The sequence below is a fragment of the Desmodus rotundus genome, chromosome 6, assembly GCF_022682495.2.
Source record: "Desmodus rotundus isolate HL8 chromosome 6, HLdesRot8A.1, whole genome shotgun sequence".
Lineage (NCBI taxonomy): Eukaryota > Metazoa > Chordata > Mammalia > Chiroptera > Phyllostomidae > Desmodus > Desmodus rotundus.
This window is the reverse complement of record NC_071392.1, coordinates 26707779-26722027: the sequence shown is the minus strand read 5'-3', so window position 1 is coordinate 26722027 and position 14249 is coordinate 26707779. Positions and strand designations below refer to the sequence as shown.

Genomic DNA, 14249 nt, shown 5'->3' with positions numbered 1-14249 from the left:
TTTCTGGGTGGAACAAATAAAACTTTGCCTAAAGCACAGAGATTTGGATTATCTCTTTCTATATTTTCACTTTAGTATTGAGAAATTCTGACCCCAATTGCCACATAAGAAGTGGTGCTGAAATAACCTTTGTGGGGACATTTTAAACCAAGTCTGCCCTTAGTCCAAGTCAGTAAAATCCCAGGCTTATTCCTAAGGATAGATGGTATCCTTTAAGAAAAAAAAGAAAGAACACATTTTTTTTTTTGCTGTTATTTGCACACAAGTGCTTTTTGACAGCATGAAATATAGTCCTGATATTTGCAAGTGTGAGTAGAGTGATCATCGCTGGGACTCCTGAATTGACCCCAAATTCTAAGGAGAAATACACTTACCGGGGGCCCTGGCTCTCCTGGATCCCCCTTCTCGCATTCACAGATATTGCGTTCACACTGAATCAATAATGAAATACATTATTAACACATACTGAAAAGCAGCATTTCAAATCTCATTCAGTACATTACTAAATGGAACACTCCCTTGAAGAAATTTTACTTTGCAAGTTTATGGAGATTTTGTTCTTCCTATTAAATTCTTCTAGGAAAACTCAGATCTAATAAGAACCAGGTAATAAAGTATTATTAAACATTGCTATGGTTAAATTAAAGAAACCTCCTATAGTATATATAGATCATCCAGTTGCTAGCTAAAAAAGGGGAAAGATAAACATTTTCAGTGGACTCTTGGAATTTCTGGTATTTCTCTTTTATATAACACATCAGAGCTCAGTAATATACAAATAGCAAATACTCATTTACTCAGTAAAGGAAAGCATTTGACTTAAAACATATTGAATCAATTCGAAGATACACATTTTTCCTTATTATAACACCTCTGAAATCAGAGTAAGCCCAATCATGATGAAGTTGCTCTTTTCTACATTTGCACTTCAAAACTTACAGAATGAAATGGAAGAAAACTCCAGAGACACTACTGGAGCCCTCTTAAGAAATGCTGTATCATCCATGCTTTTGATGTACTTCTTTTATAGAAAAACAACTACATCAATGACTCTAAGACTAAAATGATTCCAAAGACATAGACTCTGAATGTGAAGAAGTTTTAGAAATAACCAATTTAGTATGCTTATATATATTCTCATATTTGTATATACAAAAGTGATACAGGATTTAAAAATCTGTATCTAAATAAATCTAAAAGGACTCTTCACATCAGTATAAAATTAAAAATCAAAATTAATAAGGCACTATATCATAGTTTAATCACCAGAGTTTTTTCTTGTCTTAATGGCACATAAAATAATGGTATATCTGACCATGTATATATAATTCAATGCAATGTGCTCTACAACAGTAGTCCTCAACCCCCAGGCCACGGACTGGCAGTGGTCCGTGGCCTGGTAGGAATTGGGCCACACAGCAGGAGGTGAGTGGTGGGCAAGTGAGTGAACTGGTCCCTGGTGCTACGAAGGTTGGGGACTGCAGCTCTATGAGGTTTGGTTGGCTCCTATTACTTTATGCAATATTACATGTAAATTTTCTGGTGTTAAATAAGCAGCTTATCAAAGTTCAGATGTTCCAAACTCTTTGTGTTAAGAAACACATGTTCAGTTCAGGAGTCCTCAACAAGCTGATGGTCATTTATTGTGCTAAGTACTATCCAACCAATGTTGGCCAGCTTCCTTGGCCACTTGGTCTGGTTGCCACCATCAGAAAGAATGAGGTTAGTTAATCAGCAGGCAGCAGGGGGCAACTCTGAGCTCTGTTTCAGCCTGGAGCACTCTGCCTAACTAACCCTGGCCAACACCAGGCACACATCCCAAAGTAGAGGACCCCCCCACCCCGCCACTCCGCAAGTGACTAGTATTAGAGACATGCTTAGAATAAAGGAAATTATATCAAACTAAGTAAAAGCTATGTCCTTTGGTTATCATTAATTTCTAAAATCAGTCTGTAGAATCACATTAAATTTTTTCTAATTTTCCAACCTGCACTGGATGTGGTGGCCTCAAAGAAATCAGATGGTAGCCTAGAAATAGTGGGGCTCTTTCTAAAAATGGTTAAGCATTTTTATTTAGTCACACCTATCTTCCAGTGAGAATTCTAATGCTGATTTGATAATGCAAGCTTTTACAGTAATTCATAGTAATCAAAGCAAGTGGTACTTACCTTCTTTTCAAATAAGATATCCTATGAGGGGAAAAAAGAATGAAACATTAACTCAATTTATGGTTCTGCTTCCAACTCTCATTAGTCTTAATTATTCCCTAAGGGATATGCAATTTCCAAGAAGAATAGCAAGTCAGCCTTTTAACCTTGTGAAAGCAATAAAGCCTACCAGCCACCCACCCAAGGAGTACTCTGAGCCATATAATAATAGGAGACTTTGAAAGGCACTAACATTAAAAGTTATTCTGTTTTCTGGGGACTTTATCCTATTGCATCCTATGCTTACCTTTGATTTCCTTTATCAGCTCTATGATCTGGCTACCAGCTTAATTTGGCTACAAGTTTAATCAGTCACAATGAGAAATTTTTTACTTTCAGTTGCAAAGACTTAGGCATTAAAACATTCGTTTTAGGGTTATAACTTCAGGAAGTATTAATGAGCCTCAGAAGTTGAACCTCTCATCTTGCAAAAAGGAAACTTGATTGGCAGTATTGCAACTTGTCCCAAGTTACACACTTGGGCTGAGTCACCTGGCAAAGTTCGGTGCTGCTTCATACTTATCCACACAGAGGGGAATTAGCCAGAATAGTTTTCAAAATTACTTTAAATTCCCAATGTTAGAGAAACTCACAGTCTGTGTTTTCTCCAATATCGAGGCCTCACTACCTTACAACACAGTTCAGTGGTTTTATCGGACAAGTGCACCGACGGCCCTGTCTGAAGTCAAACCCTGGGCAAAACTTAGCCTATGTTGACGGGTGGGGTTATTGCTTTCTTAAGGTAGATATTATGTGTCGAATGAATGCCTAGTGACTGAATCAGAAGGCATAACATGCATATGATAAAATTGAAAGTGGAAGTAAGAAGCACTAGAATATTTGTTGCCAGATATTAAAAATGAAGGATGTGATGAGGAAGTCAAAGGCAGGTCAGAGTTGTACTTTTATGGAGGACTCCACATCCCTGTAGTTTTGTTTTTACTTCATTTTTATTTCCATACAAACCAATGACACAGAGGCAAGATACAGCAAAACGCTTTAAGTGTCTCAGTTTAATGGGAGGGAAAATGAGCCTGGGCGTTAAGTGTCATCCAAGGTTCTCATTCCGTTTCCACCATTACTCATGTAGCCTTGGGCAAGTCATATACTCTTTCCAGGTCATTTTCCTATGTAAAATGAGAAAGTTTGACCACACAGTCTTGAGGGCAGCTGTAAAACTCTGTCCACAGACCCTACACAAAATTTAGGGTTTCACCTGTGGTCCTCTTTGTCCCCTTCCTCCACGCCTTCCCCACCCAATGATTTTAAATTACTAGCCAGAATAAATCCAGGCTGAAAGCAGAGGATGTCTTATCTTTAAGACCTGGCAGGTCACGTGAAAAGATAGAAACTGAGATACAGTGACAGTCTGCGTGTAAAATGGCATTGCCCCCTCCAGGACATTTGGCTAGGCCTAGAAAGCTGTAGGTGAGTGTGCTTTATCTCTAGGCTGCTGAGGACAAGCCCCAGTTTCCACCCGATATCCTGACAGACTTTCCAGACATGCCCTGGAGAGAAATTCTTGTACTCGTACATTTCAGCATTCATTGTTTTTAACAGTGAAAAATTGGAAATAATTAAAGTATCCACCACTAGTGGAATGGATCAATAAATGAAATACTATTCAGCAACTAAAGTAAGCGTATTGGATCTACCTATTTCAACATAAAAAGGTTTCCAAGAACACTGAGTGCAAAAGCAATGTGATCCAAATTATGAAAATATTTAAAACATGTCACTAGCTTGCTTTCCTCTGGGAGGAAGAGAGGGAAAGGGAATTTGAAAGGAGTTCAAGAGATACTGCAATAAACAACTTATAATGCAAGTCAAATTGTAATATTTGATAATAACTAGTGAAATATAGAAAAATCCAAAGTGTTGTCATGTTGCAATCTTTTTATAACAAACATTGATGTCCTTATCAATGTTAAATTCATGAATTTAGCTGCCTCCATGCCTAATGTGCAAATTTATACTTTTCTATCCCTGCCTTTGAAAATTCAATTTCTAGCTTGCCATATTACTGTCTAAAAATATGTGCCATGAGGATTAAAGCCATAGCAACACAAGTAACAAATTATTTTTGGAACTCATTTGATTTGAGATTTTTGGAATTTATATTTCTATGGAAACAAAAGGGGACCCAAAACTGCACAATAAATAAGACTGTTTCAAACAATGAACAAAGCTCCATCCCTAGGGGCACTTATGGTCTTAAGCCCCAGTGACAGAAAACAGACAGCTCACAGCAAGCAGCGTGGGAAGGAGATGCTAGATGGGGGGTGAGGTGGGGGCATTAATAAGATCGTTTCTTGGAATAGGTGGATTTTCTGGAAATTCTGAAGGGAGGAATGCAAAGGACCAACTCTTTGATGGAATGCTATGCTGTATGTCAAAGTTTATGAGGAAAAAGTCACCAAGACTAGTGTGGGATTTAGACAAAAGAAGCAGTAAGGAAGGACATTTAGAAAGAGTGAACAGAGGAGCCCACGTGGACAGCGCTGGAGGCCTTGGGGCGCAGTGAGATCTTTCACTGAGGCTGAGCCGCAGGCTGCGTGGGGAACATGGTCAAAGCCAGAGAGAGGGGCATGTTCAATTAAGGCTGGGTGGATACTGTATTTTAAATGAAAAGGATAAACAGATAAAGGTCCTCACTAGAGCAAAAGAAAGTACATTTTATTAATGGAGCTGGAGCTTTGTGATGTGTAAGGAGAAGGCTGGAATGGAATCTCCAATTTTGTGAATGACTATGAGGTCAATGCTATGAGAAGGGAAGAGAGGAAATGTGAGGAAGGTGCCAAACATGTAGCAGGACAGCCAATGGGATGAAAATAAAAACTTAGGACGCAAGGATTGCAAACTCTAAGAAAAAAAATTGCAGCTTTAACAAACTACAAAATCTTAAACAGAGAACAAAAATAAGGCTCTAAAGAGGAAGACTTGAAAAAATGGGAAGTGGCCTATAATCAATAAATCGATAAAGCATAGGATTCTAAAGATGATACAATAATTATCAAGTTGATCTTTGGTAGGTAAAGAAGGGGACACACCAAACTGATGTTTTTGTTAATAATCTTTAGAGAAAGAGACCAATTTGTCATGATATTTATTCCCATAAAGGCTTTTAAAAAAATTTAGCATCAAAGGTGATAGAATAAAGTACTTTTTTAATTTCACATACTCTTTCTTGCTCTCCTAAAGGACCAAGTAATATATTCAGGAGATTGGGCTGAGTTTCTTAGGTTTTAAGACTGTTATGTAAACCATAATAAAACAGCAATAAAAATATTTTTTTCAATTTAGAACCAGAGGTCTCCCTTGGGTGATTCAGAACGGAAAAGTTTTCCTGGGGTTCTTAGATGACACTTCCTACTAGAGCCAAGAATGCACAATGATTTCCTTAATCTCTCTTGGTTCCTGCAAAATCTATTTGTGGTGGACAGTCATGTCCATAAATTCAACTATAAAGTCTACTCTGCGATAAAAAGGAATAAAGTCCTAATGCAACAAAAAACCCAGATGAATTTTGAAGTCATTATGCTGGGAATAAGAAGCCTGCTACAAAAAGACTACACACAGTATGAGTTTATTTCTGTCAAATTTTAGAATGTGTACACTAATCTAGAGTGAGAAGTCGACATCAGTAGTAGCTCAGGGGCAAGGGAAGAATGCGTTGCAAAGATTCCTGAGAAAACTTTGGGGGTGCCAGAAATGTTTTGTATCCTACTGCTGTTGGTGGTATCCTGAGTGTATACATCTCTCAAAACTCATGGAATTATGGACTTTAGGTAAATGCAGTTTTGTAAGGAAATTATTCCTAATTAACCTATTTTTAAAAGTCAACTAATTAATTATTTCAAAATAAAAAGTTAAAAATTCAACCAAGGATGTAATAGAAATCGATTTGATGAGGAATTTTTCCAATGGTCTGATGAAAAGTCAAGTTCTGCCTCCTAGAAGTGGTGCTTTGAAACACCGTATACTGAAACTCGTATATCTTTCTTTGAAGAGCCTGATAAACCCTTTGGGTTCTGGAAGTGTTTGGAAAGCAGCATGTCCTTCTAAGAAGTGGCTTGTTCACAGAGTTCCCATCTGAACAAACAGCTGAAATCACAGGATGCTAAGGAAGAGCAGAATCATTAGGACACTTGGTCATTTTTCAGTTTCCCCAGAAACGAGCAGTCTGGCTTCGAGTCTACTGCCAAGAGCCTGTGTTCTCAGTTGGGCAGGAGCTCTTGGTGAGGGTGGGGTGGAGGGAGTGTGAACCTTCCGAGCCTTCACATCTGGCCAAACAAGGAGATGCCTGTCCTGCACCTTCCGCAGTCAGCAACAGGCAACTCATTATCACACCCCCAGGGTTCTCTCCTGAATGCGCTGGAACCTTCTGTTCCAAGTTCACTGGTGAGGACTCCTTAAACAGCACAGGCAGGACTAGGCAGTTAGCCAGCCACCCTGCATGTCTCTCTCTCACAAAAGAGATGCTTGGACTAGGCATGTACCCCAAGCTATTGTACTATTTCCCCTCTCAATAAGACTTTACAAGGTTAAGCATGCAGACTCTAGGGTCTTTGCCTGGCCTTAAATTTTCAATTATAAAATGATGATATAGCAGCACCTATATCACAAGATTGTTGTTAACACTGAATAGAATAAAATAAAATCAGTCAAAGTGCTCAGAACGATGCCTAACAGAGGATTCAAGACATGATAGTTATTGTTTAGATAAGACAAACTCAGGGTCTCATGCTGAAAAGAACTGAATAAAAACTTGAGAGTAACAAAAAAAATAAAATTAAAATTAAAAAAGGGAAAAAAATTGAGAGTAAGGCTGGGGAAAAAGATTGGAGGAAGGGACAAAGAGCCAAACAGTCTCTGAAATGGAGCCTGAGGCTTTGCCCAGCCTATAGAAAACAGCCACAGGAAATGCTCAGTACCTGAAGGACACATTGGTCTTGCCCTCTTCTTAAGAAATCAAAGAAAATCAATATTTTTAAGAAAGTCAATTTTTAACACTTAACAAATCAGCCACTATTTCTCCAGAGTTTTTTCCTTGAGAAATACTGGGAAGAGGGATTTTGTTTGCATTGCTTTGCCTTGTGTTTTGCCAACCAGCAAGGAAAGGTCCTTACAAGCAGCTGAGCAACCAATGAAGGAAAGAAGCATCAACACAGCCAGTCAGACCAATCAAAAGGGACTCACTGATTTGATGGGAGAAACTGTTGGGTGACTGCAGGTTGTAGGTGATTTTACAGTGGGTGGCCTTATTAACACTTAAGAAGCAATGAGATAATTTTTTAAAAAAAACTGGAAGTCTATGAACTCTGCTTGAGCGTAATAGAGCAATACACAGTGAGACAAAGTCAAAAATTATTTTTGCACATATAGAGAAAAGATCAGTCTAATATAAATATAGCAGAGCATAAGTTGACCACAAATTGAATATAAGTCAGCAGGGTTCAATGAACCCAGGATGTATAAACAGGAGTCTGAGCCATGTGATCAGAAATTAACTCTTCCCAAATCTTCAGCATCGACTAGCAATAAAGTAAGGAATGTAATTCCAGAGAATGAGCCTGGTACTGCTCCAGTTTATCTGGTATAAGCTATCAAGGACATGGAGAAAGGCTTTAAAAAGATTCTCCTTTCCATTTCCAAGGTGGGTTATTTTCCTTTCACATTTTGACTCATTATCTATTTTTACAGACTTTACAATCAAAATATTACTATTATAATGAGTAATATGTATGTGAAACCAACCCATCAGATACCTACCAGGCGATCCTGAATTTTATCTACAAGGGCCGGATCACTCAGCAGTAGAATGGGTTCACTAGATGAATCCCCAGATATCAAACGCAGTTTGGCTTCATTGACTACAGTAGAAAGTCCAATGGTGATAAATAATATCCCTGCAGTTCTGGCGCCTTCCGAAATACTTTGAACATCTGGATTCTTTGGATGGTCGATGCCATCAGTCATCAGCAAAGCTACTTTTACACCATCTTTACGTCCTTCTCTCTTAAATAGCCTAGTAGCATTGGAGATGGCATAATATGAGAAAGTACCTTGTCCAATGAAATTCATAGACTTGACCCTCTGCTTAAAAGTCTGTAGATCCTTCCAAGAAGAAAAAGGTGGGTCAATTTGGACAGAGCTGCTGAACTGAAGAGCTGCCAGCTTTATGTCATATTTCAAGTAGTGAACGGGGGTCAATTGGAAAATCCTGTCACTCAAGCTAGCCACAAAATCTTTCTGTTTATCGAAGAGGATAATTTTGGAACTTTCAGAGCTGTCCACGATGAAGACAACATCTATGAAGCAAGCGGAGTCTGAAAACAGAACAAATTGATTAGGCAAAATAAGTGGGTTTCCTGGAGAAACAACTCTGCATAAGAAAAGTACGGAGGTGCCGTTGTGTGCTATTTGTTGTTGAGAGCAGAGGGAAGTGAAAGAGCACCTTGTAGGTGGGGCTTAAGGTGTAAAGAACCAAGTCTCTCTGCAAGTCTATACATTCTTTTTCTCATGTAAATCATGTAAATCAAAAACAATAATTTAAAAAATACTATATATTCTGAATATCTTCCCAAATTAAAGCCCACTTAGAATGGGGGGGGGGAAGTGCATCATGGTTTAAAAATTCAACAAACATTGGCCAAAGTTATCGGGAAGTAAACGATGCGCTACCTGTTTCTCAGGCTGCGTCACACAGGTGAGGCCCCATATTGTTTTGTGGTTTTATAACTTTTTGAAATTAAGGGAGAAAACAACTATACATCACACTGTAGCAACAGTAAGGGAGAAAGGAACTTAAAAGCAGAAAATTTAAGATTGCATCTTAGGTCTGTCTTACTAATTTGCCTACAACCTGGAGGGTACCACTTAACCTCCCTGGGCCTCAGTTCTTTCTCTGCAATATGAAAGTGGCAATCTCTGTCATGCCTATTTTATAAGATTACTGTGAAGCGTACGTGAAATAATAAATGTACAAGGGCTTTAAAAACTCTGATGTTTTTATAGGTATGCCATAGAAGTATGTAAAGTGTATCATTATCATAATATAATCATATCAAAGTTGAATGTCACATATATGCATATGTATGTGGTTTGCTATTTACATCAAATGCTATTGGTAAAAATGCATATTAGTGTCTTAACAAGCTAAAATGAATTATTAAAAACAAAAACAAAACTTTTTTTTACCCTGGGGATTATTTTTCCTTGCAAGTAAGTTGGACTTTGATCCTTTCTTTCTTTGTCCATATATTGTTTGACTCATAAAAACTGGCGAAAGCAGGAGATAAAAGACAATATGTCTGTTCCACATTTTGGTAGATGGTGAAAAATCATCTGCCTGTAGCACCTTTAATAGAAAAATCAGTTATAAATACTTTAATAAAATATAGTGTTTGCTATTTTCCAATCTAGCAAAATTGAAAAATGGCATTTGACGGGAGAAAAAGTTTTCATTCATATTTATAGAAAAATATGCACATTGAGATTTTTAAAGTTTCTAATGCAAATAAATCATGGCAGTATACTGAAACATCTGTTAGTGAATATTTCTATACATCCAAGAGTTACATGTAAGTACTTTGTATTCCCATTTTATTGTGGGGAGCAGGGAGTCAGGAGAGCCATTTCAAACATTTCGGTCCATTCGGTATGGTGGCTGTGGTTCAATCACAGGGTCTGCTTTGGCATTCCCACATTCAGACCGTCAATGGTTGTTCCACTCATTTTCATTATAACAAATTCCTGATGATCTCACCATTTTTACAGGGTTGTAGGGAACCACTGTCATTTCAGCCTTACTATTTACACGTATAACTTCAGTGAGTTTCAAAGCTCAAATTAAAAATTACCATAAGTTACTCTTCTGTTTCCATAGAACCCCATTTCTCTTTTCTACTCTTATTTTGGAAACCGTATCTCCATCACAATTCCAAGCTAGACCTAACTGTATATCCTATAAATCAAAAGAATATGAGAGCAAACAGATTTGCTAAGTAACACTGTTCTTCCAGCTAATGGACAGAAATAGGGGTTGAAATCAGGAAGTGGCCCTTCTGAACAGCCCTGTGAAACTAATTTTCTTGGTAGATTAACAATAAAAAATTCAATCCTGTATTAAAATCTTCAGCCATATCTCCATCACTCAGGAGGCCCAGCTATACACCAAATGACTTGTAAAGTCACACAACTCCCTGGTAAGAAAAGACTCTAGCTCAGTATACCTGAGAATGAGGATAAGAAAGCTGATTTTGAACCAATGTTCTGCATGGTTTGGAAATGTTTGCCTGCCTAAACTATATTGCCTTCAGAAGTTCTGGGAAAGGAATCACATTTTCCTTCTTTGGCACCTTGCCTGCAGGGAATAGAACCTGGGAAATCATGAGCACGATTTTTCCAGGCTCTGAGTAGGGAGTAGAAATATACGCAAAAGCAGTGAAGAATGAGATGGGTGACTGACTTCTTTCATACCTGCCATAGGGAGAAATTCCTAAGCGAATCAAACTGTTGAGTTGGGGATGAACCAATGGATAACTCTGTGCCATAGTCTGTTTCTCGGATAGCGCCATCTGACAGGAAGTTTATTAAGCTGACTTTGTATCTATCAACGTGGCCAAGCACCTCTGCTAGCAAGTACTGCAATTGATCAAATGTCAACCACTCTCCAGGCCAGGTATGCTCAGATGTGGAGACAGGTGGGTGTTAAAAGAAAGAACAAAAACTGTGCTAAGGAAATAAAATACAAAGAGGGCATTCAGGATCCTCTGGATATAATCCCCTTGCTAAACAAGGAGAAGAATACAAAAGGATGTCCAAATTTAGTTCTGAAGATTAGACTAAGGATAAGGCTTAGAAGCAAACTACAGCTGCTATTACATTTTTAGAGGGGGAAAAGGAGTAACACCACATCCCCGGTATTACATATGACTTTCCTCTTTTGTTGAGTCTATACCAGAAGAAACTTCTCAGAAGTCCTATATATTTTTTAAAGATTTTATTTATTTATTTTTAGAGAAAGGAGTAGGGAGGGAGAAAGAGAGGGAAACATCAATGTGCCCTGACTGAACATCTTTTCAGTTGACTGAACATTTGAAATGACTGAACATTTCACTTTGGGAATCAAACTAGTGACCCTTTGGTTCTCAGGCCACCACTCAATCCACTGAGCCATGCCAGTCAGGGCTCAGAAGCTCTTTAAATAAGAGACTGAGAATTTAATTTCATTGATAGCAAGAGAGATTTTACAAGCTACATGATCAAGATGACTCGTCAAAAACCTAAAGAAAGTGATAACCATTCAGGATCATGAGAAGAAAACCACTTTCTTCTCATTTGTAGACCTCATTCTGGGCTTTCAAAATGCTGACTTTAAATAAAGACTTATCTTTCTCCAAAACTAAGCACTTGCTCATACAGTTTTCTTGGCATATAGTCACTAATTCCTGCTTAAACCTCTGCATATAAAATGCTCACTAATGTAACTTAATCTTTAGTAATAATCACAACATCTCATATTTTATTACTATTTGCTCCAACATTTTTTATTTAGCTCTCCCAAACCAAAGTTTGGTATTCCTTTCTGTTTTCTGATATTAGAGGACACACTTATACCTTTCCACTTTTCTTTCTTTAGTTTTTCAGTTTCTCTGCCTTCCTGAAATCATTATTAGTTTGGCATCTTAAGAGCCCTCCCATTTCTAATCACTTTCACCAATTCTTATTTTTGCCTTTATTTTAAATAAATTCCCACCTTTCTCTCATTTAAATGTCACATACAAGTAAAATATGTTTCAGGGGAAATGTCATTAGTTAAGTGAAAGGAATATAAATCTCTATGTTTACTTATTGGTTAAATTTTATAAATTCAGAAACAATGATTATCTTTATCCAAATGCCATATTTTTTTGCCTTTTTTGCCTAAAATTTATTTTGGATAAATATCATGATCAATAACTCCAAGAGACTTTAAAGATAAATTCATAAATGGAATTATCTTTCAACAGAGTTTACCAATTTTACTCACAGTATTTGCATTTCATTTGTTTCTACCTGAAGATAAAATGATGGATAAATACTTTGTTCAAATTGTCAAACTAACCACGTTTTAAAGTATTCTGCAATTAATACTTAATTATAAAAACTTTCTCAAATTAGCAGAAAGATCCACCGAAAGATGTTAACATCATTGTAGTGCTATGCAGCAGGCTGTAAGTTAACAATTAATTTTAAAATAATTTAAAAATAAATTTAAAATTCTAAAATTCTTCATATTTTCTAATAATAAGGTAATAGCAGAGGATGACATTTTTTGGTAAGCTATTTTCACATAGTAATTATGTAAACCATTTAGACCTCCACAGTTCTCAATGGTCCTCTCCGATTACAAGTGATTAAAACAAAGCAGTTATGTCTTACCTTGTCAAGTTCGTCAAACAGGAATTAAAGACTGGTTAAGCAAATGCCAATAGCAGGGACCATCGTTGGGGTTTGAATTGACTATTGAATATTTCTCTGTTCTGTGGGAAATAAAAGTTGTCTTTGGACCTTTTGCAATCTTTCATTCATGTTTATTGGACTAAATTAAAGCAAGAGTGGTGAGGCATTTGGCCAGGGTGCAAGATTTGGGTGGGATCACTAAGTAATTTAAAGGAATAGTGTCCTTTCGGAACAAGCCTGTGTTTTCCAGACTGTTTTAAAAACAAATGGAGCAAATTTTTTTTTTTTTTTACATTTTAGGCATTTATTGACAGTCTGCCTTTGTTCTCATGCTGTGTTCTTCACTTTCTATTTTTACATTTCTTTGCCTGGAGTATGTGCTCTGTTAGAGATTGGTTCTAAAAAGCTCTGTGAAGGAGTATAAATGACTCCAGACTCAGATGCAAAACTGGTTTTTCAAGAGGGGCAATGGGTTGCTAATTATTGAAGCTGGATGTTGAGTATATACAAGCTAATTATTTTAGTCTTTCTACATCTGTGATTTTTGAAAGTTTTCATAATAAAAGGTTTACAAAAAATAAAATAAAATAAAAGGTTAACATAATCTCTCCATCTCTCTCTCTCTCTCTCTCTCTCTCTCTCAAGGGTGATCTAAATTTAGTCCTTGGTTTATCTCTAACATAGGGACTTCAGGTTCCCACTTAAACTGAATTACTTATCAACAGCCTTTCAAACTGTAACATAAGAGGCAGGTTTACAAGGGTTAATATTCTGAGGTCTCTGTCCAGGAAATGTGGTCACTGCAGTGGTTCCATTCTCTCTCTCTCTTCCTATTTTTCTACCTTCTGGTTACAGCCCTTGTTAAATCAACGTTGATGGGTACAAAACATTCGGCCTATAAGCCACTTGACCCCTAAACAACTGACAGGGTGGCTTCTCCATGGACTGCCTTGGAGACAGAGAATAGTGAGATGACCAGAGAAAGCCATATAATTGTCTTATGTCAGCTTTCCTAGGAATACAATTTAGCATTTATGCATCTGCTATTGTAACAATAATAGTTCCCACTTGGTGAACAGTTTGCCAAGCTGGGTACTATGCTCAGTGCTTCACACACATTATGGCATTTAGCCCTCCAAAAGCACAGCCACCTACCTATAATGAGTACTATAAGAGTCCACATTTTCAGGATGATGAGGCAGAGAGGACTTCAGTCATTTGCCCACTGTTACACTAATACTAGAGAATGCCAGAATGGGGTCTTAATTCAGAACTATCTGACCACTGAGACTCACTTAGAGCAACTATCACACCATCAAATGAAGTGTCCAGGTGAAGGTTCGTGCTTTCATTGTCTCCTCACCACAAAGCAGTTCCTGAGGAACTGAGGGAGTGCTGTAGGGCTTTGGTAACAAAAAAAAGAATCAGTGGGTGTATTGCAGAAGTAACCACAGGATTTCCCAGGAAGCAAGCATATGTATTTATAGATTTACACTACACAGCTTACATAGCCTGTGGATGTTAGCCACACTTTTCACTTCTGTGAGATGAGAATCATGGGATAAGGAAGTGGCATTTTTCAGAAGGTCAGCTCTC

The 14249-nt window shown here is 37.5% G+C and overlaps 1 protein-coding gene across 2 annotated transcripts in view; it reads right to left on the bottom strand.

The window, feature by feature from the left end:
* The window catches only part of COL28A1 (collagen type XXVIII alpha 1 chain), a 151515-nt gene extending 138629 nt beyond the window's left edge, over positions 1–12886 (bottom strand). For both annotated transcript variants that reach the window (XM_024577166.4, XM_053926548.2), the window contains exons 1-5: positions 12633–12886; positions 9408–9567; positions 7980–8536; positions 2169–2189; positions 375–431 (exon numbers count right to left, since the gene is read on the bottom strand). In XM_024577166.4, the coding sequence (XP_024432934.2) occupies positions 375–431; positions 2169–2189; positions 7980–8536; positions 9408–9531 (759 nt within the window). In that variant the 5' untranslated portion in view covers positions 9532–9567; positions 12633–12886. The remainder of the gene's footprint in view (positions 1–374; positions 432–2168; positions 2190–7979; positions 8537–9407; positions 9568–12632) is intronic.
* Positions 12887–14249: the final 1363 nt, after the last annotated feature.